General features: G+C 59.3%; 1 protein-coding gene across 11 annotated transcripts; it reads left to right on the top strand.

The window, feature by feature from the left end:
- The first annotated feature begins 73 nt into the window (after positions 1 to 73).
- Positions 74 to 21,443, top strand: PHLDB1 (pleckstrin homology like domain family B member 1). 11 transcript variants are annotated; one of them, XM_083878147.1, is made up of 24 exons: positions 98 to 149; positions 1,144 to 1,248; positions 4,551 to 4,649; positions 5,085 to 5,208; positions 5,277 to 5,447; positions 7,230 to 7,355; positions 8,745 to 9,829; positions 10,548 to 10,790; positions 10,864 to 11,001; positions 11,116 to 11,253; positions 13,034 to 13,162; positions 14,385 to 14,540; positions 14,650 to 14,760; positions 14,910 to 14,999; positions 15,502 to 15,624; positions 18,004 to 18,120; positions 18,225 to 18,318; positions 18,537 to 18,581; positions 18,981 to 19,272; positions 19,378 to 19,468; positions 19,552 to 19,698; positions 19,842 to 20,061; positions 20,138 to 20,223; positions 20,473 to 21,443. In XM_083878147.1, the coding sequence occupies exons 1-24, from the start codon at positions 144 to 146 to the stop codon at positions 20,611 to 20,613; spliced, it is 4,077 nt and encodes a 1,358-aa protein (XP_083734273.1). In that variant the 5' UTR covers positions 98 to 143; the 3' UTR covers positions 20,614 to 21,443. The 11 variants fall into 11 exon arrangements, with proteins under 11 accessions (XP_083734277.1, XP_083734273.1, XP_083734269.1 ...); XM_083878151.1 differs by lacking the exon at positions 1,144 to 1,248 and having other exon boundaries at positions 74 to 149; XM_083878143.1 differs by lacking the exon at positions 98 to 149 and having other exon boundaries at positions 1,054 to 1,248.
- Positions 21,444 to 21,799: the final 356 nt, after the last annotated feature.

Here is a 21,799-nt window from a genome sequence, read left to right as displayed (position 1 = left end):
GTCCTTCCGGAGCCGGGACCAGTCAGCCCAAGCTGCGCGGGGGCGGGACGTGCTGATACCGGTTGGGCGGGGACGCGCTGGGGCGGGTAGTGGTGGACAGTGGAGCGGCAGCGGACCCCGGTAAGGGCTGTCGGACCAGGGGAATGAAGGTGAGCAGCCGCTGGCATGGAGTGGGACCTCCCCGCTTTGTGCCCTAGGCGACCACTGCCATTGAGGAGCCTGTGGGGCTGAGGTCAGTGTGTCCTGTAACGCTAAGACTCCCTAGTGCTTCAGGGGCATTTTTGGGATGTGCTGGGGGCAGTAGAAAGGGGCTTAGCTGCCTTGGCCCCTGCTGGGGCCAGGTATGGGACATATTTGGGCTCCCTGGGGTGTCCTAGGAGGGGTGCAAGGAAGGAGCTGCAGACCAGGAAGTAGGAAAAAGACAGTCGGCCATAAAACCAATCATTGCACCATGTTTTGGTGGTGTGTGGGTGTGCTGGGAGCTGGCTCTGGATCCAGTGGTCCAGGTCACTGGTGGGTTTGCTGGTGTGGGAGCCCTGAGAGCAGCTCAGTGTTGGAAGGCAGCCAGACAAGGTTCTCCCATCCCCAAATCCTGCTGCAGTTCATGGGCAGTCACAGGAGGAGATGGTGCTTGGCCCATGGCCACCACTGCTATCTCTGACACCTCTTGGGGAGCCTGGGAACCGTACTGGCCTGGCTGGATCCTGCTCCATGGCTGGACCTTGTTTACTCCAGCTTCCTGCCACACTCCTGCCACAGCCCCTTCAGCTGCTGTCAGAAAGCCAGAGGAATCTGGCAGTCTCAGAAGGTCCAGCTGCTGTGCTGAAGGGCCACTGTCTCTCCTGCTCCTCTAGCTGCTGTGCAAGCCCCCAGCCCTCTCTGAGCACTAGGCAGAGGCTGCAGGGGGCAGGTCCCCTGGCTGAGCACCACAAGCAGTAGCAAGACAGAACAGCTGAGTACTTTTTGGTAGCCCCTTGTACATTAGGGTTTGCTGTGTGATGTCACGTGTTGGTACGTGTGGGGCAGCAGGGGCAGGGTGCTGTGCAGAGGGATCCTTGCTGGCTGACAAGAAAGAGGAGAGAGTGATCAATGCCTAGTGCATCCACCCTTTTCCCAGCAAACAAAGTGATAGATTCATGCCAGGAATTGGATTCAAGACCCACCAAACCCATCCTGTGTCATGGTCCTCAAGATGTCATCAGAGGGAGTTGCAGATGCTCCTTGCTGAGCCAAACCTCTGGCCTGCAGGTGAGAAATTGTCGTTTTGATATGAGAGCATTTTGAGGAGCAGCTCTCCATTGTGTAGTCTTGTGAAGGGTCTGGAGCCTGTGTCTGGTCTGTGGTGTCCAGAGGCATGTGCTGATGCTGTTGGGTCAGCGTTTGAGCTGCAGCAGTGGTTGGCTCACCGGTCCTTGGAAGTGGCTCACCTCGGGGAGTGCTGGGTGTAGTAGGTGGGGCTGCACGCCCTCCCCTACCTGAGCACATGGTGAGCATCCACCAGTCTGTGGAGACTCTGAAGGGTGATGCTGGCAGGGCCTCGGCCAGAGCACAGCTGTGCTGCAGTGGTGCAGGAGCACTTCGCCTGAGCGATGAAATCAGCGGGTGTGGCCAGGATTCCTCAGCTCCCGCCGGAGCTGTCTGGTGGCTGATTTATGGTGGTGTTATTGCCAGGATCATGGCGTTGTCCCAGCAACCACAATGCAGCCCCCACCATCCCTCGCCTGGGTGGGATGGGGCTGGCTGGGTCTCCCCCATTCAGTTATCAGCCCTAGGCTGGGAGGCAGCGGTGAGGAGCAGGCTCCTCAATTCCCTCTGGCTTTGTGCAGGAGAAAGGCTCCCCCTTCCCAGCGGCTCGGCGGAAGAGCCGATTGTTTACCAGGGCAGAGGGTGTGGGAAGGGGTGAGCACACCCTAAGTGCATTAGCAGATGGGGAGCAAACAGGCAGCCAAGTTGGCTGGAGGCTGCAGTGCTTCGCCGTATGCACCCGTTAGCTCGGCCACTCAGGCTTCCTTCCATGACTCATCCAGCCAGCCACAAGTGGGGATGAGGCCATACAAGGGGGTGCCATGTGCCTGCCTCTGCCATGCTGTTGCTTCATCCCAGCATGACTGATACTGCATGGCATGGCCTGCCAGGCTGTACTCCTTCATGAGCACAGGCTGAATGCCCATGCCCTGGCCATGGCCTGGCCAATGGTGCACAGTGCAGTTCTGGGGTCTGCTAGTACCTGATGTGGTGTGAGTCAGGATGTGCTGTGCCCAGCTTGGGTCTGGGTGGGCAACAGCAGGGCAGGCAGGAGTGAACCCCCAGAGCACCCCTGCCCACGTGGGCTTGGGGCTGGCAGGCAGATTGCAGCCTGTGGGCAGTGGGATGCAGAGGCTCCCTGGGAGCACAGTGGGGCAGCATGTCTGCATGCAGCCTACACTGCATTAGTAGGGCCCCTGCATCGGTGGGGCTGGGCATCCTCCCAGGTGAAGCTTTTGGCTGTGACAGGTGAAGAAAGGGACTTTTGTCTTCCAAGAGGCCGGGGCTGAGCAGGCAGCCCTGCGCGGGGTGCACGAGGACTGTGGGCTGTTTGGTGGTAATCGGGCCCGACCCCTTGGCATTTGCTGCCTTCACCACTTCCCACGGCGGGAACAAGCGGCGCGTTCTGCAGGCGGCGGCGGGAGAAGAAAGGCCGCCTTGTCCGTCCTAGCAGTGGGGCGCCGGCTGGGGCCGCCGCGCTCCCGCCCCGCATTCCTACAGCAGAGCCGGCTGGAGAGGGGCTGCATCCCCGGCAGGACGGGCTGCGGTGACGGCAGGCGTTCCCTGTGTGTTGACAAGACAGGTGAGGGGCTCTGCTGGAGGGCAATGTTGTGGGACTGGGGGCATTGGGAAGTGGTGGGATGCCAGGGTCACCCTCCATCTCATGGGCAGTCAGGGCTACTTGTGGAGTGGGGGGTGTTGAGTGGAGAGTTTGGGCAGCAGGAGGTGGGCAGAATTGGAGACAATCCCCCAAGTGGCCGGGATGGGGGTCCTCCATGGTTCTCACCAGGTCTCACCAGCACAGCCGTGCTGGGAAGGAGTTAACTCCGGCACAATATCCCACTCTGGCCCCGCTCCCTTCCTATGCAGCAGCCTGGCCCCTCCTGGCTTTTCCTCCTTCCTGAACATTGTGACTGGGACGTAGGTGTGAGTGGGGGACAGGGTCTCAGCTGGGCTGCGGGGTCTCCAGATGCTGGGAACTGCAGCACCCCAGTACCTGGGGAACATGGGCACCCAGCCGCGGAGGGTCCCGCTCGGCACCAGGACCAGGTGGCAGGTAAGGGAGAGCAGGGATCTTGCCTCGGCAGCCGGTGAGCATTCGTGAACTGCGCTTGGGGTACCTTATCTCTACGGCCTCCCTTCCTTCAGATGAGGTGTCCCCATTCCCCCATTTCACGTGGTGTGACTGTGGTCCCCATGGAGCCCTTGCTGTGGGGTGGCCAGTCCTGGTGTTGCAGGAGACGCCCGGGCTTCATCCCACGGCTGGATCCCACGCCTGGTGTTTTCCAGCGTTTCATTTTTTCCACAGTGTGTAACAGCCGTTCACTCGCCCCCGCAGCTGAGCCCAGTGCTAGCCGAGCGGGGGGGGGGGGGCGTTCCTCCGGGGGCTGGCCGGACAGTGGGCGATGCTGGCGAGAGCCGAGGCCGGGGCTCCTCCTGGCGGCCCCGGGACCGGCGTCCCGTAACGGGGATGGAACGCTTCCTATTTACTCTGCCCGGGAAGAGTTAAGCCCCAGTCAGCTAGTCCAGGGCGGAAGGGAGGGACGTGGGGAGCAGCAGACGGTAAATTTAGATTCCCGGAGCATCCCGACATGGCGTAAGTGCTGGGTGACGGAAATTGTTCCTCCTCGAGTTGCCTCCCACTCACACAGAGAATGTGGCAGCATGGCTGCTCCATACGTGGTGGTCCTGCCTGCCAGCTGCAGGCCTGTGGGCCACATGGGCAGGGGTATGAAACATTCAGCTGGGCTTGTGCACTATGAGCTGCTGCTGGACTGTGTGGGAGCAGAGGCATGTGACTGGGTGCCAGGGCTGGACACTGGTGGCATGCACAGGGGTGCCCGGGTGTCCCATGCATAGCAGGCAGGTGTTGCTGGGGACAGCCAGAACCTGTGCTTGTATGTGCTTTTCCACTGACAGCCATTGGGGTCTGGCTGCCCTCAAGCTCTTGGCATGTAAAGCATGCATTTCCAACACCATGCCCCCAAAACGGAGCCAATGTGTAGTTTTCCTTCCAAGACTGTGTCTTGTCCTGATGGCTGGCACATGTATGGGTCTCTCCGGGTGGATGGGGATGTGTGCCTAGCTAGGATGCATGCCTTGGCAGGCAGGGATGCTCACTGGCTTCAGGCAGCTGCTGACATGATGAAGACAGGAGCTCAGGACACCAGTCCTCTTGGTGGCAAATGCTAGTCTGGAATGGGTAGGGTTTATTCTCAGCCTGCTGTCTGGGATATCCAGGAAAAATACATAAAGGCCAATGCCTAGTGTGGTCACTCATACTGCTGTTCTGTTTCTTCTGGTAGCCCATGTTCAATACCATCCAACATCTCCAAGAAGGTACCATGGAGGCATCTGGGAGGACCCCCCACAGCCCAACCCATAGAATCCAGACTGTCATCCAGGTGAGCACACAGGATCACAGGACCTCTGCTCTGTGGGAACAGAGGAATCTGGCTGGCTCCTCTGCAGCCAGCCCTACCACCAGCACTGACACTACTCTCCAGCCTCTCCTCAGTCTCAGCCAATCTATTACGGCATCCTCAGCAAAGCCCATTGAGCTAAGAGGCTAGCAGCTCGGATCCTCTTAGATGCAGCCCAAGCCCCACAGATCTCCAGCTCCCGCAGCAGCTCGCCTCTGCTTCCTGGGATAGGTAGCACAGGCAGGAGAACCCTCCTCTCCTGCATCTTGCTGCTGGACAGTCCTACTGCCATGTGGCTGTGCCTGGGCATTGACCCTAGCTATGTGGCCATTTTGGAGCACCTCAGCCATGTGGGCAGTGCAGGGGAGTGGGCTGCAGGTGCAGGAGCTGTGAGTATCCCTCCCTCTCCTCCTACAGAACAGCCCCCTGGACCTGATTGACACAGGCAAGGGGCTTAAAGTGCAGACGGAGAAACCACATTTGGTGAGCCTGGGCAGCGGTCGGCTCAGCACTGCCATCACTCTTCTACCCCTGGAGGAAGGTGAGTGCCAGGGGGTCTCCACGAGCATCCTGGTGACAGAGACACTGAGATGCCCTCTCTGCTGGCAGGGAGGACCACCATTGGCACGGCTGCGACAGACATCATCCTGCAGGGCCCTGGGCTGGTGTCCCAGCACTGCTACATCGAGAATGTGCAAGGGACACTGACCCTGCACCCCTGTGGCAATGCCTGCACCATCGATGGTGTGCCACTCCAGCGGCCCACGCACCTCACCCAAGGTAGGAACAGGCTGTGGTTCACCGGAGCCTTTGCCCGTGGAGTTGTGCCGTTGAGTATTGGGGTGTTTGTAACTGCATATCCCATCTGGCATACTCCTGGCCTCTGTGCTCTGCGGTGGGAACCTGCCAGGTCCTGGCACAGTTTGAGAGCTGGCTTTGCTGCATGTATCAAGTGAGGTGGGAAGGGAGAGACCCGGGCAGGCTTTGAAGAATAGTGGAGATGCTGAGCCGACTTTGGGAAGGGAGATGACAGAGGAAAACACCTGGGTGTCCTCCCGACGGATGGGTGCCGGGACATTGCTGGTCTGCCTGCGTGGCTACGGGGCTCGGACCCGCCCGGCCCCTCATGACCGCTCCCAGGGAGCGTGGACAAAGCCTCAGGCCCTTCCTACGCCATCCCCGCCCCGCCAGAGCCCGTGTCTGGCTTGCCGGGGAGGACCCTCGGGCGGGGCGGGTGAGGCCCGGCCCCCCGACACTCCCCGGGGGCGGTGCGGCGCTGCCCGGGCGGCGGCGGCGGTGGCAGTGGCGGCGGTGGTGAGGTGAGTCCGGTGGTGTGGATCACGCGTGTCCGCGCGGTTCGGGGGGCTCGCTCCCGCCTCTCACAGAGCCCTGATGCCCCCCGCAGGCGGTGGCGCTGTGGCCCACCGCGCCTGCCCCCGTCCCTCCCGGGAAGGAGGGACTCACCCGCGTGGGCGCTTCCGCGGGCGTCCCCGCGGGAGACAATGGGAGCCACGTGGCCGCGGGAGAAGGCTCAGGTGCGACGGCCCGCGGAGTCCTGCCAGGTCCCGCAGGTCCCACAGTAGGCAACGAGGGCCATGGTAGGCTGTGGGGTGAGGGCAGGGGTCAGCCGAGCCGCGAATCCTGTTCCCGGGGGCAGACAGGGACACGCCAGAGCAAGGACAGCATCTGTGCAAGGCCACAGCGGGATGAACTGCGTGGCTGTCAGGCCGACGCTCGTGGTGCAGTTTGGTGATAACTCGCTTTGCCGTGGGGAAGGTACAGGGCAGTGAAGCATCTCTCCGGGTCAGCCGTGGCAGCGTCGGCGCTGCCACCAGGTAGGCAGGATACCCTCGTTGAGCCGGGGTGAACAGGACACCGTCCCGCCCTGGTATTCAGACAGGGGAACCAGGCCCCCGCGACGGCAATGGCAGTTAGTCTGTACTGCCTCTCACTCACTTTGCTGCGAACTGGGCTGACGGCTTCTCCAAAAAACACGTCCCCTCCGGCGAGGGATTTTCAGCAGCGGCTGTTGGTACAGAGTGAGCCTTTCCCCAGAGCCCTGGCAGGCGCTTCAAAGTGGGGTGTGTCGGCAGCAACCGCCTTCTAGCTGCCTGATGCTCCCTGCTGCCAGCACATGCCTCCCCAACACCACAGGCAGCAAGTGAACGGACAGCGAGTGCCCATAGTTCCGCTCCTCTTCCTGAGGTGCTTTCCTTGCCCCAAGAGGGCTGCTGCTTTGGGCCAAGAGGAGACGCTTTGCAAGCAGGGACAGGAGCTGTCTTGTCTGCAGCTGGCAGCCACGCAAGCCCTTGGAGTGCTGCCAACTCCCCCACGGCCCCCGGTGGGGACCCCAGCTGTGCCTGCGCCTGAGATGCGCTGCCGGCAGCTGCCAGAGAGTGACCTGGATTTCAGCTTCCCCCTAAGCCTCTGCTGACAGCAGGAGCCTGCTCCCTTCCTGAGGGCGTATCTTAGGGCCGGCAATGCTCGACTGCCTCCTTGCATGCTCTGGCACCACTCTGATACTGCCGGCTAGCAACTGAACCCTCTCTGCTCTCTCCCAAGGGTGCACCATCTGCCTGGGCCAGGCCACCTTCCTCCGCTTCAACCACCCTGCTGAGGCCAAGTGGATTAAGAGCATGATCCCAGCGGGGGGCAGAAGCCCATCGGCTCTCTATGGGCTACCAGCAAGTAGGTGGCCCCCCGCCTTGTCATATGTGGGGCAGGGCAGATGCTGAGGTGCTCTCTGACCCATGCCATCAGCCTTACCAGTGCCCAGTGCTCTCCCAGCCCTGTCCTGTTGCACTCAGGAGTGGGGCTCACATCCGGCTGCGGTATGCCATCCATCAGCTCAGCTTGGTATGGCAGCTGCACTGGTATTTGTTAATGATTAATATCACCTCAAAGAGGTTGACTGCGGGGGCACTGAGGCATGGCTTTCACTTCTGCCCAGCCTAGCCATAGCAGAGCCATCGCCCGTCGGAGCCCCCCCAGCTGCCTGAAAGTGAGTGTTTATGTGCTGGGGTAGCTGTGCTGGGACTGTGAAGGCCATTCTTCTGGCTGCTGTCCTTCGTTTCATGAGCTTATCTTGCTGTGTCTGCCTGTATGTGGGGCAGTGGGCCAGGTGCCAGCACCATGCCCAGTTCCTGGGGATGTCCAAATCTCCAGCACTGATCCCTGGGCTGGTAGCCCTTATCCCTGTCCCAACCAGCACATCCTGGCACGGGGAGAGGGGCTTGGCTGCCTTCCCATGCCACGTGTGTGTTGAGAAGGCAGCAAGCCTGCAACTGCGGGACAGAAGGAGGGACATGGGGAGGTGCTGTGGCCAAGGAGCATCATGCAACCGTGCAGCATCCCGTGTAGGCCCTGCATACTGACTCTCCACCACACAGGACTGGGTGGGATCACACTGATAGGGCTGCAGCGCATCTTTCCAGGCATGAAGGCAGTGCCAGCTGCTGTGAGGGAGCTGCTGGGTGCTAGGGGGTGACGCAGCCTGGGTGGCACGCTGTCTTGGCTGGGCTCCGTGCCTGCTGTGATTTGCTAGTCCCCTGAGTGACAGGCACATCGGTGCTGCGCAGAGAGGACAGGGCAACCCAGGCAGGGGCACACTGGCTGGAGTGTAGGGAGGCTGTGGGCAACGTGGTGGTGGGTCTGGAGGTGCTGCAGGTCAGCAGCTTTTAGCTATTGTATTTCTGACCCCTAGCTGGGAAGCCAGAATGTGCAGGGGGCAAGTGGTGGGTGCCAGTGGGTGGTGTGGGTAGCTACTCTCCAGGGAGTGGAGCAGAGAGCTGCAACGCAGAGAGGGCAGCTGGGCTGTCCTCTCAGGTTTCTGTCTCCTGGGTGATGGGGCTAGCGGGATTCCAGCCTCCTCCCTGTCCCGGCTCCCCAGTGGAGTGGGAAAGGGTGGCAGCAGGGTGCAGGCAGCTCAGGGTGCAGCAAAGAGGGGCTGTAACCCAGCTCTGACTCTGCAAGGCTGCATGGAAGAATGATGCTAGGCTGCTCTGTAGGACCCAGCCCAGGCAGGGGCTGCAAACAGAGTCTCACCACACTGATGCCTGCTCCTTTGTTTCCCTGCAGAATCTGAGGCCCTGGTGAATGGTGGCCACCAGCTGTCAGAGCGTGGGTGTCACAGCCACAGCTCTCTTGTCAGCTCCATCGAGAAGGACCTGCAGGACATCATGGACTCACTGGTGCTGGAGGAGTCGGCATCCCCAAGCATCCAGAAGCCACCTGCCTACAGCCGATCCCCCCTCTCCCCTGTGGCGAATGGGGGTGGGCGCTGCCTCCTGTCCCCTCTACCCAGCCCTGGGGCTGCCTCAGGGGGCTCCAGCTATGAGAACTTCTCTCCCCTCTCCTCACCAGCCAGCAGCAGTAGCTACACCAGCCCCTCACTCAGCAGCCAAGAGCAGGGCCCAGCTGTGCCACCCCCCCTCCCACTTCGCTCCTCCAGCTACAACCACACTGTCCAGCCACCCACTCTGCCTGGTGGGGGTTCTAGTGAGCCTTGGCCAGCTGAGAGGCTCGGGGACCACCAGGTGGGCAGCCCCCGGCTGATGCCCAGGGTGGCACCGCGGCCACGGGTGGCCCTGCAGGAGCGACCCCCCAGTCCCTTCCGGGAGCCACGGGACTCTCTGGTCCCCAGCCGGCAGCCCACAAGCAGGGCAGTCCCAGAGGCCCGGTTACAGCCCCCTGAGAGCCCACGGGTGGCCCGGAGGAACATTGAGAGCATGAGGGAGCTGCCTCCCCTGAGTCCCTCTTTGTCACGCCGGGCTGCCAGCCCCCGGGTGACCCCTGACATCCCCTCCCCACAGCCCCGGCTGGGCAGAGAAGTGCCTGGCAGTCCCCGTGTCAGGCGTAAGGGCCCAGAGGAGTCGAAAGGTGCTGGAGGTCCCTCACCCCCACTGCTGGCAGAGAACCCCACACGCCGTCCCAGTTTCAGTACTTGCCTGAGCCCAACATACGGGTTGGGCTCCCCAGCTGTGCCCTCGCCCCGGCAGAGTCCCCACACCCCCAGGAAGCCTCTGGGGGACCCACGGCTGCCAGTGGGGTCACGGGAGCGCAAGAACAGCATCACTGAGATCAGTGACAATGAGGACGAATTGCTGGAGTACCATCGGCGGCAGCGGCAGGAGCGGGTTCGAGAGCAGGAGATGGAGCGCCTGGTGAGCCTTGGGGTTTGGAAGGGACACATTTGAGTGTGGGATCCTCTTTGCAAATACCTGTTGTCGTTTGCTGCTTTGAAACCTGGCCTTTGCTTCTTGGAGATCTGCCACAGCTGCCAGGCTGCCAGCTTATCCAGGGGGATTGTGGCCAGGAGGAAGCCACTGATGCTCAGCAGCTCTCCAGGAATACAAAGCCCCCAAGTTACAGCAGCCTGTGGAAGCTGGCCTGGTTGGAGCTGGCATGGCCCCAGGGCTACTGGCCAAATAGTGGTGCCCCTGCCTTCCCCACATGTTGCCCATCCTTGCCAGAGCGCATCTGCTGGTGGTGGTGCCATGGTTTTGTGGACATTGCATCTATATTTAGGGCTGATGGAGTTCTTATGGAATTGGTATCTGCCTGGACGAGGTTTGCCAGTCCTGCAGGCCGAGCCGCCAGGGCCGTGTTTGCTCAGCCCTGACTCACGCCTGGCTCAGGCAGGCTGAGTCACTGCCTGGAAATAGCGGAGGCGCTCTGCAGCCACCACTGCTGCCTGTAATTAGTCTGTCTCAAGCTCCCAGCACATCGTGTGCCTGGCTCTGGTGTGGGGTCAAGCTGGCTGCATTGCACTTTGTAATGTTGCATCCCAGTGTGTGGGCCCGTATTCTGATGGCCACCATTGGCACAGGGTTCTGTCTGCTGCCACAGCACATGCTGGATGGGAACTGTTCTTCCTCACAGGAGCGGCAGCGCCTGGAGACCATCCTGAACCTCTGTGCTGAGTACACCAAGACAGATGGCACTGAGCCAGGTGACATGCACAGGCTCCTGGCTGGTGACACAGATGCTGGCCAGTGGGTGCCCAGGGATGCCATGGCTCTGGGCCATGGTGTTGAAGAGCTGCAGAAGGGGGAGAGCCTGGAGAGGTCAGATGAGGAAAACCTGAAGGAGGAGTGCAGCAGCACTGAGAGTACCCACCACGAGGTAAGGGGACAGTTGTGCTGTTCTGTTACCATGCCATGCTGCACTGTGCCGTGCCAATCAGCCATCTCCACAGCACGAGAAGCTGACAGGACCCCGAGCCAAGGAGGCACAGCAGCTGGAGGAGGAACGTGCCAGTGTCCTTGGACGCCTGGACCAGCTGAAGGGCCGTGTCAAGGAGCTGGAGCAGCAGCTGCAGGAGACATCACGAGAGGTGAGGGGTCAGGGGACACTGCTGCTTGCTGCCCTCACCAGTCACCACTGAATCCTAAGGGTATAAGCTAGATCCAGCTGGAGCAGCAATCCTGACATTGCTTTGCTTGTCCAGGCAGAGATGGAGCAGGCGCTGCTGCAGGGTGAGCGGGAATCAGAGGTGGTGAGGCTGCGGCAGGAGCAGGAAGCAGTGCAGCAGCTGCAGGAGAAGCTCTCCAGCCTGGACGCCAGCATCCGCAAGGAGCAGGACAAGGTGAGCCCAGTCACAGGCTCCCATTGTCACCAGCTGTGCCACACTCTCCCTGGCACTCACACACAGTACTGCAATGCCTCTTGCTGCAGCATTCCCCTGTGGACATGTTCTCCAGACCCTGGGCTACACAGAGGCTTTGGGGAACAGCCCCTGTGGTTTGCATTGTGGGGGGATCTGTCTGTCTGCCTGGGGTTGGTCAAACAGCCCTGCTGGAGGAGAGCACGGCCAACATGCAGGAAGCATTTTGGCTGCTGCCTGTTGCTCTGGCAGGGAGACTGTGATGTGAGGCTTTCTGAATGGCTGCTGCCGGTAGTGGGCAGTGCCAAAGAAGAGGCCTTGGCACTCCCCATTACCTGCCCTTGCTGGGGAACTGCATCTTGCAGCAAGTCACCTCACTCTGCTGCACCTTCATGTGTGATGGCAGCTGTTGCTGTATTGTTCAGTTTGCTGGAGATGGCTGGGAAACTACTGCAGGTGTTTAACTTGGTGGCTTTAGAAGAGGGTCCCAGCCCCCTTGCCCCTGATGTTGCCTGTGATGCGGTTATTGCCTGAAGGCACCCATGATGCTGTGTGTGTGGCACATTTGTCCCAGCTGGTGGTTGCTGGCTATTCCACAGCCTTGCAGGCAGTGTGGGATGGCCTTGGAGAGTTTCCTGCTGCCTGAGGCCATCGTTCCTATGCAGCCTATGCCAAGGTCCCACCAGCAGCTCTATGCCACCGTGATGTGGCATCAGCATCCCTCAGGGTTTGCCCAGCCCCATAGCTGTGGGTGCCAGGGCTCTTGGGGTGCCTGTGGCCTGGCAGAGTGGCCATTTGTACCTGCCAGTGGTGCTCCTACAGCATTTGGGGATTTTGTTCTGGTTTTGGTCTTCCAGCCCTTTGTAGGCATCTTCTGTAGCCAGGGACAGCCTCATGCAGAGCCAGGAAAGGAGTGCAGGGAAAGCCCTCTCCCAGCTTCTCTGCTGACCTAACCACCCACTTTCCTAACACATATGCACTACTCACAATAACAGTGCTTGCTCTGAACTCTGCCATCATCTCTGACATCTCTGTATGTCCAGGAGCCCCCAGGCAATCCACCTGCCTGTACCAGCCTTGCCTCCCTTCCAGCATGTCCCCTCATAGCCCTTTTCATGATGTCCCATCTCTGTATGGAGCACAGGGTTTCTTGCAGCTAGCATTTCTCATTGCCAAGCTCCCATATGGTAGTGTCAGACCTGTGGGAGGTGGTTCCCCTGTGCCAGTCCCATATTGCTGGCCCCATTTTACTGCCCCTCATCCCAGGCCCAGCAGTAAATGTCTGCTCTGCTGCTGACTCATCATAGCCTGAGCATCTCTTGCTGGACCACAGCCTTCTGTTTTCACTGCTGCCCTGTCTGCAACCCTCTCCTTCTAATGGAAGAGGGGGTCCATGCCCTCAGGCTGCATTCAGGACCTGCAGTTCCTAACTGGCAGCAGTTAACAAAGCAAGTTAGTGGTTCTTGTGATGCAGCTGTGTTCAGGATTGGGATGACTTGAACCATGCTGCCTGCGTTTTTGGAAACGCAAAGCTGAGGTCAAGGGTAGGCTGTAACCCCTCTAACATTGCTGGCTCCTGTGTCTCTTGATCTCTCAATCCCCCTGTAGCTGCTATGATGCTTTTTCTCCTGAGCCCCTCTCTAACTTACAGCTTCTGCATGGCACCCATTTGAGAAGTGTTTTCTCTATTCTTTCTTTTTTTTTCCTTTTTCTTTTCCTTTTTTTTTTTTTTTTGGTTTTGTCTTGTTCTCCCCTGATTCAGGAAAGGGCAAAGCTTGATGCTGAAAGGAAGGAGCTAGAGCAACTCCGGGTGCTTTACCATGAGTCGAAGAGCCACCTTGCTAAGTGCCCTGAGTCAATGCGGGAGCAATTGCAGGAGCAGATGCGAAGGGTCAGTGTCTCCCCCCACCCCTCCTGGACCATGGCCTACCTCCCTCCACTCCAGCTTAGGCCAGCTCTTCCCTGCCAGCCGGGGCTGCACTGGGAGCGTCGCACCCGGGCTGGAGGCAGCTGGCATCGGGCACCATCGTCCTGGTAAGCTTGCCGCTCGCCCGGGCCCGGGGCATGGGACCGGCTCGGCAGAGCTCCTTGGGACCGGCTTGGCAGAGCTCCTTGGGACTGGGCAGGGCACAAGCATGGACCCTGCCCTGCAAAGGAGAGCAGGCTGGGGAGTCTTGGGGGCTGCTGCATCCTCATCTGGCTGTCTCCACGTATTTCCTGAGAATGGTTCTTTACATAGTGATGTTGATCTATGTTACTGCTAGTCCTCAGCATTTCTTCCTCTTATCTGGTATTTTCTGGAAGTGGTTGACTTTCCCCAGCCCATGGCTAGTGCCTGCCCAGATAAACCCACATTGTCACAGCCTACTCTGGCCAGGAACACACATTCTGGATGAGGGTCTGCTGTACAGTAGGCAGGGGGGGTGATGGAGCAGTCTCAGTGTGTGGAAGCCCTCAGGAGCCACCACATCAGTGCTGTGTCACTGGCTGCTTGTCTCATGGAGCAGGGTGAAACACATCCCTGTGGGGTGCATGGCACAATGGCTGCCAGGGTGGCACTGGCAGGCCCGTAGTTGAGTGCTGCCACGTGCTGTTGGTGCATGAAGGCTAGAAGGACACACAGGACTTTGTCCAGCATGGTGCTTGTCTGTCGGGGCTTCCCCACCCGTAGGCTTGGTTGACACAGTGTTGCGTGTTGGTGGTTACTCCGGCACATGGTGTTTTGGTACCTGGCAGGGCATGGCCGTATCCCATATGTGGTTCAGCAGGGGCAGCTGGTCTCCAAGGGCTGGCAAAGCCCCTGGCTGTGGCAAGTTCATCTCATGGGGGTGACTGCTCTGCCCTGACCAGTTCTGGGTGCCTCCATTGCCTTCTTCTGATGGCAGACACTCCTGTCAGTATCTCTCATGTTTCTGGTGCCCAGCAGAAGGCAAAAATGCCTGCCTGCCCACACCAGGCACAGAGGACAAGCTTTGGCCACTAGCTCTTGTTCCTGGCCAGCACCAGGATGTGGAGGCATGGCAGGAGGTTTGCTGTGGCAGACCTGCCTGCAGGATGCGGAGGTGCCCATCCAGTGGGACTGATCCACTCACAGTTCTCTTGTGTGTTCAAAGGAGGCAGAGGCACTGGAGACGGAGGCCAAGCTGTTTGAGGACCTGGAGTTCCAGCAGCTGGAGCAAGAGAGCCACCTTGAAGAGGAGCGTGAGGCACGAGGCCAGCAGCTCCTGCAGAGCCGGGCTGAGTGCCATCGTAGCATTGCCCGCAGGAAGGTAGGGATGGAGGAGCAGTAGGTCCAGTGTGGCTGAGTTGTGCCCCACTGCACAGGTTGCATCCCATGGCTCACCAGCAGCCAGCTCATCTCTGCTGCCTGCTCCCCAGGAGCGGGTGGCTGCCCTGGATGCCCAGGCTGCCCAGATTCAGCTTCAGAGTGCCCAGGAGACCGAGCGCCTGGCCAGGGAGCGGAGCAGCATCCTGCAGCTCTTGCAGAAGGTAATGCCATGATTGTGTGCTCCTGAGGGTACTTGAGGTAGGGGACAAGATCATGCCAGCTCCTGACAGGTTGCTGGCAGGCAGAGTGAGCTTGGAGGGTGACCAGCCAGTAACCATCAGCTGCCTCTGACCTGTCATCCCCTGTGCAGGAGAAGGAGAAGCTTGTGTCTCTGGAGAGGAGATATCAGCTCATCACAGGTGGCAGGAGCTTCCCAAAAATGTCGTCAGCTCTCCGAGAGGTAAGTGGGTAGAGGAGGCTGTGGTGCTTAGAGCTGCTCTCTTAAGCTGCTGTCATCAGTGAGGATGAGCCTTGTGTACCACCAGCTTTGCTCTGCAGCATTTCCTGTGTTGCAAAATACCTTTTTGACCAGAGCCAAGTGCTTCCAGCTACTCAGAGTCATGGGCTGCAGAGATTGGCAGGGAGGAAAAAAATACAACAGAGCAGCACATGGGACAGGACTGCCTAGGGTCCCATCCTTGCTGGAGAGCAAGTGTGGGGATGTCTTGGTGTTGGTCCAGGGGACTTTTAGGTGGAAGTTAGTTGTCCCATTATCCTGCTAGTGGTTCTGAATAGGGAGCCAAAACCATTATGCCCTCAGGGGCTGTGGTGCTGCCTGAGGTGCTGCTGGTAAGAGGCACAAGATGGCAGAATCCCCTCGTGCCTGCCTGCAGTGGGACTCCTGCTGCTGCCACCTTGCTATCTGTGCCCACCTTGCCTATGTGATCTTTACCCTTCAACAGGAGACCCTCCACATGTCAGAACCTTATGAGCTGTTGGAGGGAACTAAGCCCCTGAGCCCCCTGCCAGCAACAGCTGCCTCCTTAGCTTCTCCTGCCACCTACTCCTACCCCAAGGCACAAGAGGTAACTAACTAGAGGGCTGCATGTGCTTGCTCACTTACCCCTCCTTGGCTGAGACCCTTTTTGTGGACTGATGCCACTCCCAGGCAGCAGGGCAGCCCCACATGCATGGCTGGAGCATTTATCATATAGCTCTCTGAGAGCTGTGCTCATTAACACTCAGTCCCTGATTCCAGGTGCTCTCCTGAACCCACCAGGCATCCCAATTCCTGCTGTTGTCCTCTGTTTTAATACTGGTGCAGTGGTGTGGGGCACAGACTTCCCCCTTGCTCACTGCTTGCCATCTGGCTGGGCACCTCCTGACAGCATCCTGTAGGGTCCTGCTAGCCTGGCTTTCCCAAAATAAGAGCAAGTCCCCAGTTTTAGGATGTTTGGTTCAGAAAGGATAAGGAACTGGATTTTAAGCTGACTCAGCACAGCTTGAGGTGCCTCATCCACTCCTGCTGCACTAGGGAAGACTTGTGCCCAGTGACCTGACCATGGAAGACCCTGAGGCATCCCTGCCCCTTGAAGGCACTCAGCAAAGCTGTGCTGAAGGCTGGAGCAAGATGGGTGTAAGCACACCCTGCCCAGCTTGAGCATCCCAAGGTGCATGGTGCTGCACACCAGGGACACCATGGGCAGCAGGGCAGGGCTGGGAAGGTAGTGTTGGGGCATGAATGCACAGGGAGGTTTGCTCCCACTATGCAGTCAGTGCCATGATGCCAGCACATGGGTCTAACTCTTCTCCTTCTCCCTTGCCATGGATTTCTAGGAGTACATGAGGCTGTCTGACGTTTTCAGGTTCTGCAGTAATGCACATGGCCCCAGCCTGGATACTAAAGCTTCTGCTGCTGCCCCTGCTGCCGCTCAGCACTCTTTCTTGCTTGCTGTAGCTCCCACAGCCGACGAGGTACCTGCCCCAGAGCATGCTCGGGTTTGCTCCCTCGGGTTCCCTGCTGCATCCCAGACAGTGAGGAAGCTGCAGATATGCAGCTCCCTTTGTGCCCTGGTGCTTGGAGCCCACATCTCTCTGGGGTCAGGACACTTGTCTGGTTGCAGCTGAGTGGGGAGCAGAGGCTCAAGCTGCCCAGTCTCCTTGCTGGGGTGCTCTGGATGTAGTGGCAGGGTTCGGGATCAGAGTGGGTGCCCAGCAGTGGGAGGGTGTCTCTTTGTCTGTTGAATGAAGTCCTGACCACTTGTCTCAAGCGAGGAGGATGCAGAGCAGGCCTGACCCAGTGCCCAGCACCAGGGTGGCTGCAGCACCAACTGCTTTTCCTCCCAGGATAATAAACCTTCCTATGGGGGGTGGAGCTGCTTGCTGGTTCCTCCCTGCCTGCTTGCCCTAGCTCTTATCCTGGTTTAATCTGCTTCTCTCTGCCCAGTATGTGACTGTTGAGCAGCTCTCGGGTATCCTGGGCAGCCTCCACACCCCTGCTGCTTCCCTGCTGGGCTGTACCCCTCCGGCTCTTTCATCCTCGGGCTGTGCTGCTCCTCTTCCATCTCTCCCTTCTCCCTTCGTCTCTGCAGAGGTTGGTGCCCTGTTTTCCTCCCTTTGGCCCCTTGCACTCTCCCTGGGAGGTGATGGAGATGCATGGGAAGGGGTGAGCTGCAGATGGAGCTGAGCAGCAGCTCAGGCTCTTTACAGTCCACACACCCTTGGCTGTCCTGTCTGCTGCTCTACTGCCCCCAGGGCAGGGGGTCTTGGTCTTTGTGCTTGATCAGTTCTCACATTCTCTTGAACAGCAAATGGCTCCTACAGCTGCTGGGACTTAGCCAGGGAGTGCACAAGATCCCCAGGGGTCTGCACGTTAAGTTCTAGAGGAATGGTGCAGGCATAGGCAGGAATGCTTCAATTTCTCCTCTGTGCATCTGTCCCTCTTGCTGCATTTGTAGTTCATCCCCTCTCACACAGCCTCTCTCTCCAGATGGAGCAGCAGCTGTTGGGAGGCCCTGTGTGTCTCCCGGCTCTTGATTTAGAGAAGTGGTACCAGGAGGTTATGGCTGGCTTTGAGACCTCCTCTTCCTCTGTTTCTCCTTCTTCTTCCCCTCCTCCACTTCCAGCTAAAGCTCACTCTTCTCACAAGGCTCTCCAGGTAATCTTGGCTCCCTGCTGCCGAGGCTCAGGCTTCGGGGCTGCTGGTTGTGGCAAAAGTGGGGTAATGTGGGGATGTTCCTGTGGACCCTGTACCCTGAGGTACTGGTGCTGCTGAGGGCCTGGCTGCCACAGTGAGCAAAGAGAGAGCAGATCCGTGGCCTAGGGTAGACAATCTCTGCCTCCTCTTGGCCTGCATCTGTGCCAGGATGGTACCAACACAGAGGAGGATCTGGGGAACCATCTGTCCTGGGGAACTTTTGCAGTTCCCCCGTGTCTCTCTCACATCTATGTGTCTCTGTGCTCAGGTCTATCGTGCAAAAACAGAGGGTGGTGCTGGTGTCCTCACCCCTCGGATGAAGAGTGGGACCCCTTCGTCCTCGCAGCTCAACCTCTCCATGCTGGAGCGCAGCCCTTCACCCAAGGTATGGTTGCCAGGGGGACCCAGGCACCCTGACCACAGCTCACACATGCCTGGTGCCAGGCCCCATCCCCATCCTTGCCACTGACCACCTGCTGTCCTGCCCAGGGCCCCCCAAGCCCAGCGGGCAGCTTTTCCCGCAGCCTGGTGGCCACGCTGCAGGACATCGAGACCAAGCGTCAGCTGGCCCTGCAGCAGAAGGGTGAGCTCTGGCTCTGCGTCCTGGCTCTCTGGGGTGGTGGGACTTTGGGACTTTGGGAGATGCTATCTCTGCTGCCCCTTGGGCAATGGAGAAGGGAGCCTGGCCAAGGGTGGCAACAGCAGAAGTGCTCCGGCAGGATGCGGTGCCTCTCTCATGGTCTCTTGCTTTTTCCCCCCTCTCTTTCCTCCTGACCCCTCCACCTGATGGCCCATCTCCAGCCAAGCTGCTCCCAGCAGACCCCTTGCAGCCGGGCAATCTACCAGGTAGAGACATGGGGTGACTTAGACTGCCTAGAGCAGCCCAGAGGCAGTGGCATGGCTGTTTGCTGGCACTTTCTGCCATACATAAGGGGCATGACCAGTCCAGGACCCCAGGCGCATCTCAACATCTGCTTAGAGACAGCCCTGTGCATCCCTAACCCACTAATGCTTTGCCCAGCTTGTTCCTACCGGCCTGGTGCGTGTGCCCCCCTGCTCCTGCCCAGAGAGATTGCAGTGCTTGCCAGAGAGTTGTGACAGCAGCTCCCACCTTTGCCCCTGCCATGCCTTCATGGCTCCAGCAATGCCTCTAGTGTCTTCTGCCTGTGCCACCCCCTCACCCACCATGATGCAGCTCTGAACGTGGCACATTTAACTTGACATTGTCATCTTCCCGTGGCACAGGTCGGCAGGTAATTGAGGAGCAGAAACGGCGGCTCGCAGAGCTTAAGCAGAAAGCAGCTGCTGAGGCGCAGTCCCAGTGGGAAGCCCTGCATGGGCAGCCCCCTTTCCCCACTGCTTTCCCCCGGCTTGTGCACCACTCCATCCTCCACCACCACCGTCCCCATGGTGCCGGGCCCCGGGCTGAGGAGCTGGACCATGCATATGACACACTCAGCCTGGAGAGCTCAGACAGCATGGAGACCAGCATCTCCATAGGCAACAACTCTGCATGTTCACCTGACAACATCTCCAGGTAACTCTGGGCCCAGCTCATATGGCCAGGAGACAGCCTGCTCTGCTGGTATGCTGCTGGCTCAAGGTCCTTCCTGCTGGGGCAGCAGCTGTGGCTGTTTTGCAGTGCCAGCGGGATGGAGACAGGGAAGATTGAGGAAATGGAGAAGATGCTGAAGAAGGCACATGAGGAGAAGTCACGGTTGATGGAGTCCCGGGTATAAGGGGGGGCACCAGCTCCAGGGCTAGATGGTAAGCAGGTCTCCAGTCCTTGGGGCTGAGTGCCTGTGCATGCTGGCAGGAGCGGGAAATGGAGCTGCGTCAACAGGCACTGGAGGATGAGCGCTTGCGCCGGGAGCAGCTGGAACGCCGACTGCAGGATGAGACTGTGCGGCGGCAGAAGCTGGTGGAGAAGGAAGTCAAATTGAGGGAGAAGCATTTCTCACAGGTGTGAGGCGGGCTGCCATCCCTCTCTCCCAGCCTGGACAGTGAGGCATGCCCAATTGATGCTATTGATGTCCCAGCTCGCAGCAGGGGGACCTGGCTCTTGTCACCATTGGTGAGCTTTGCAGGGCTATGTTGCTTTTCCAGGCTCGTCCGCTGACACGGTACCTCCCCATCCGCAAGGAGGATTTCAACCTGCGGCTGCACATTGAGTCGTCAGGCCACAATGTTGACACCTGCTACCACATCATCCTGACAGAGAAGATGTGCAAGGGCTACCTGGTCAAGATGGGCGGGAAGATCAAATCTTGGAAGAAGCGCTGGTTTGTCTTTGACCGCATGAAGCGCACCCTCTCATACTACGTGGGTGAGTCCCTATACTGCCTCGCTTCCACTCCCAATGCCATCACCAACGGTCACCAACAGTTCCTTCTCTTGGGCAGATAAACATGAGACAAAGCTGAAGGGCGTTATCTACTTCCAAGCCATTGAAGAGGTTTACTATGACCACCTCCGCAGTGCTGCAAAGGTGAGAGCTGGGCACTGCCACTGCTCTGGTGTGTGCTGGGAGCCCCTGTGGGTATCCCCATTCTCCTGCTGGTAGGAGGTAGTAGGGCAGTGTGTGCCAAAGATGCTCCTGACATAGTCCATGGGCCCCAGTGGTCCCAGTTCCAGGGCACCAAGAACAGGACCCCAGTGCTGCGCTTTGTGGGAGGACAAGGAGGGGATTACTGCTGCTCAGAGAGGAGCAGAGTGTTGATTTCATCCTTCCCTCTAGAGCCCCAACCCTGCGCTCACTTTCTGTGTCAAGACCCATGACCGACTCTACTACATGGTGGCACCATCAGCCGAGGCCATGCGCATCTGGATGGATGTCATTGTCACTGGGGCAGAGGGCTATACCCAGTTCATGAACTGAGGGGGATGCTGTGTACCCCAGATCCACCACCTGGACTTCTGAGTATCCCAAGCAGCAAGGAGCTCCCGAGGTCCCTGCTATGCCTGATGCCAAGGGCTGTGCACACCAAGGTCGTGGACCTGCATTGAGCCCAGCTGGGCGGTACTGAGCGTTGCCTGTTCAGGCAAGGGAATAGGTTTTTTTTATGTTGACTTTTTAAAAACAAACCTTACTGGAACAATATCAAAGTGCTGAAATGTAAAAAGCTGCCAAAGACCTGCTGAGGCCTGAGCTCTCTGCCTTGGGGAGGTGCTAGTTTTGAGGCTGATGCTGGTAGTTGCTGCCATAGTGTCCCAGAGAAGGAGAGAGTGAGGCCATGCTGTGCCACCACCTACCTTGTGTGGTCAGGATGTCCCACTGTGGTAGACTCAGATCCCTCTTTGTAAACCTTTTGTAATTTCGGATCGTTGTCCCTCCTGTGCCGGGGCCAGATGGGGATTGCGGTGCGGACTGCCCAATCATAAAGCATTTCGTGAACCAGGCTGAATAGCCACTCACTTGTTCAGTGAGTGGCCTCTGAACGTTACAGACAGACCAGAGTCTGCCCCTGGGCAGGAGCTGGGGCCCCTCGGAGCTCACTGGGAGTGAGCTGAAGGGCACGCCATCGTGCGTAAGAGATTGTGGGGACCGCAGTAAGGTGCAGGAGGCACCAGCTGGAAGCGATCGTAACATCGGGACGGGGAGAGACCAAGGGAAAGGGTGGAGCCCAAAAGAAGGAGGGGTCTGGGGATGCGCCGGGCCCACGCGAGCCGTCCCAAGCCCGAACCGAACCCGAGCCGTGCCGAATCTGAGTCGACCCAAAAGCGGGACCAAGCCGAGGGGGAGCGGGACCAGGGCGGGGTCTAGGGGTGTGGTTTGCAAGGGGGCGTGTTTTGGTGGCGGCCTGGCCCCTAGGCGCCTCTCGGCCGTTAGGGGGCGCACAGGGTCCAGTCGGCTCGCACGTGGCCCGGCTGCCGTGAGGCGGACGCGCAAGCGCACGCGTGATGCCAGCAGGCGCGCAGCTGAGGCCGGCCCTCGCGGCCCCGCCGCCGGTGCTCTCGGCCAATGGGGCTGCGGTTCCCGTTTATGACTACTTCCGGTTTCCCCCGACGTGGCCCAATCGCCGCGCGCGTGCTGCGGGATTGGCGCGCGGGGCTAGCCTTGGCAG

Source organism: Zosterops lateralis (genome assembly GCF_965231275.1).
Source record: "Zosterops lateralis genome assembly, chromosome: 25".
In the NCBI taxonomy this organism is placed as follows: Eukaryota; Metazoa; Chordata; class Aves; order Passeriformes; family Zosteropidae; genus Zosterops; species Zosterops lateralis.
Note: the sequence above shows the minus strand (reverse complement) of the source record. Positions and strands in the feature narration are given on the sequence as shown.

Coding starts and splice junctions, on each gene's coding strand:
- PHLDB1 (XM_083878143.1), top strand. CDS start 1,090: ATGCCTAGTGCATCCACCCTTTTCCCAGCAAACAAAGTGATAGATTCA. Junction 4,650..5,084: donor GAATCCAGACTGTCATCCAG/GTGAGCACACAG, acceptor CTCCTCCTACAG/AACAGCCCCCTGGACCTGAT. Junction 19,699..19,841: donor GGGAGAAGCATTTCTCACAG/GTGTGAGGCGGG, acceptor TTGCTTTTCCAG/GCTCGTCCGCTGACACGGTA.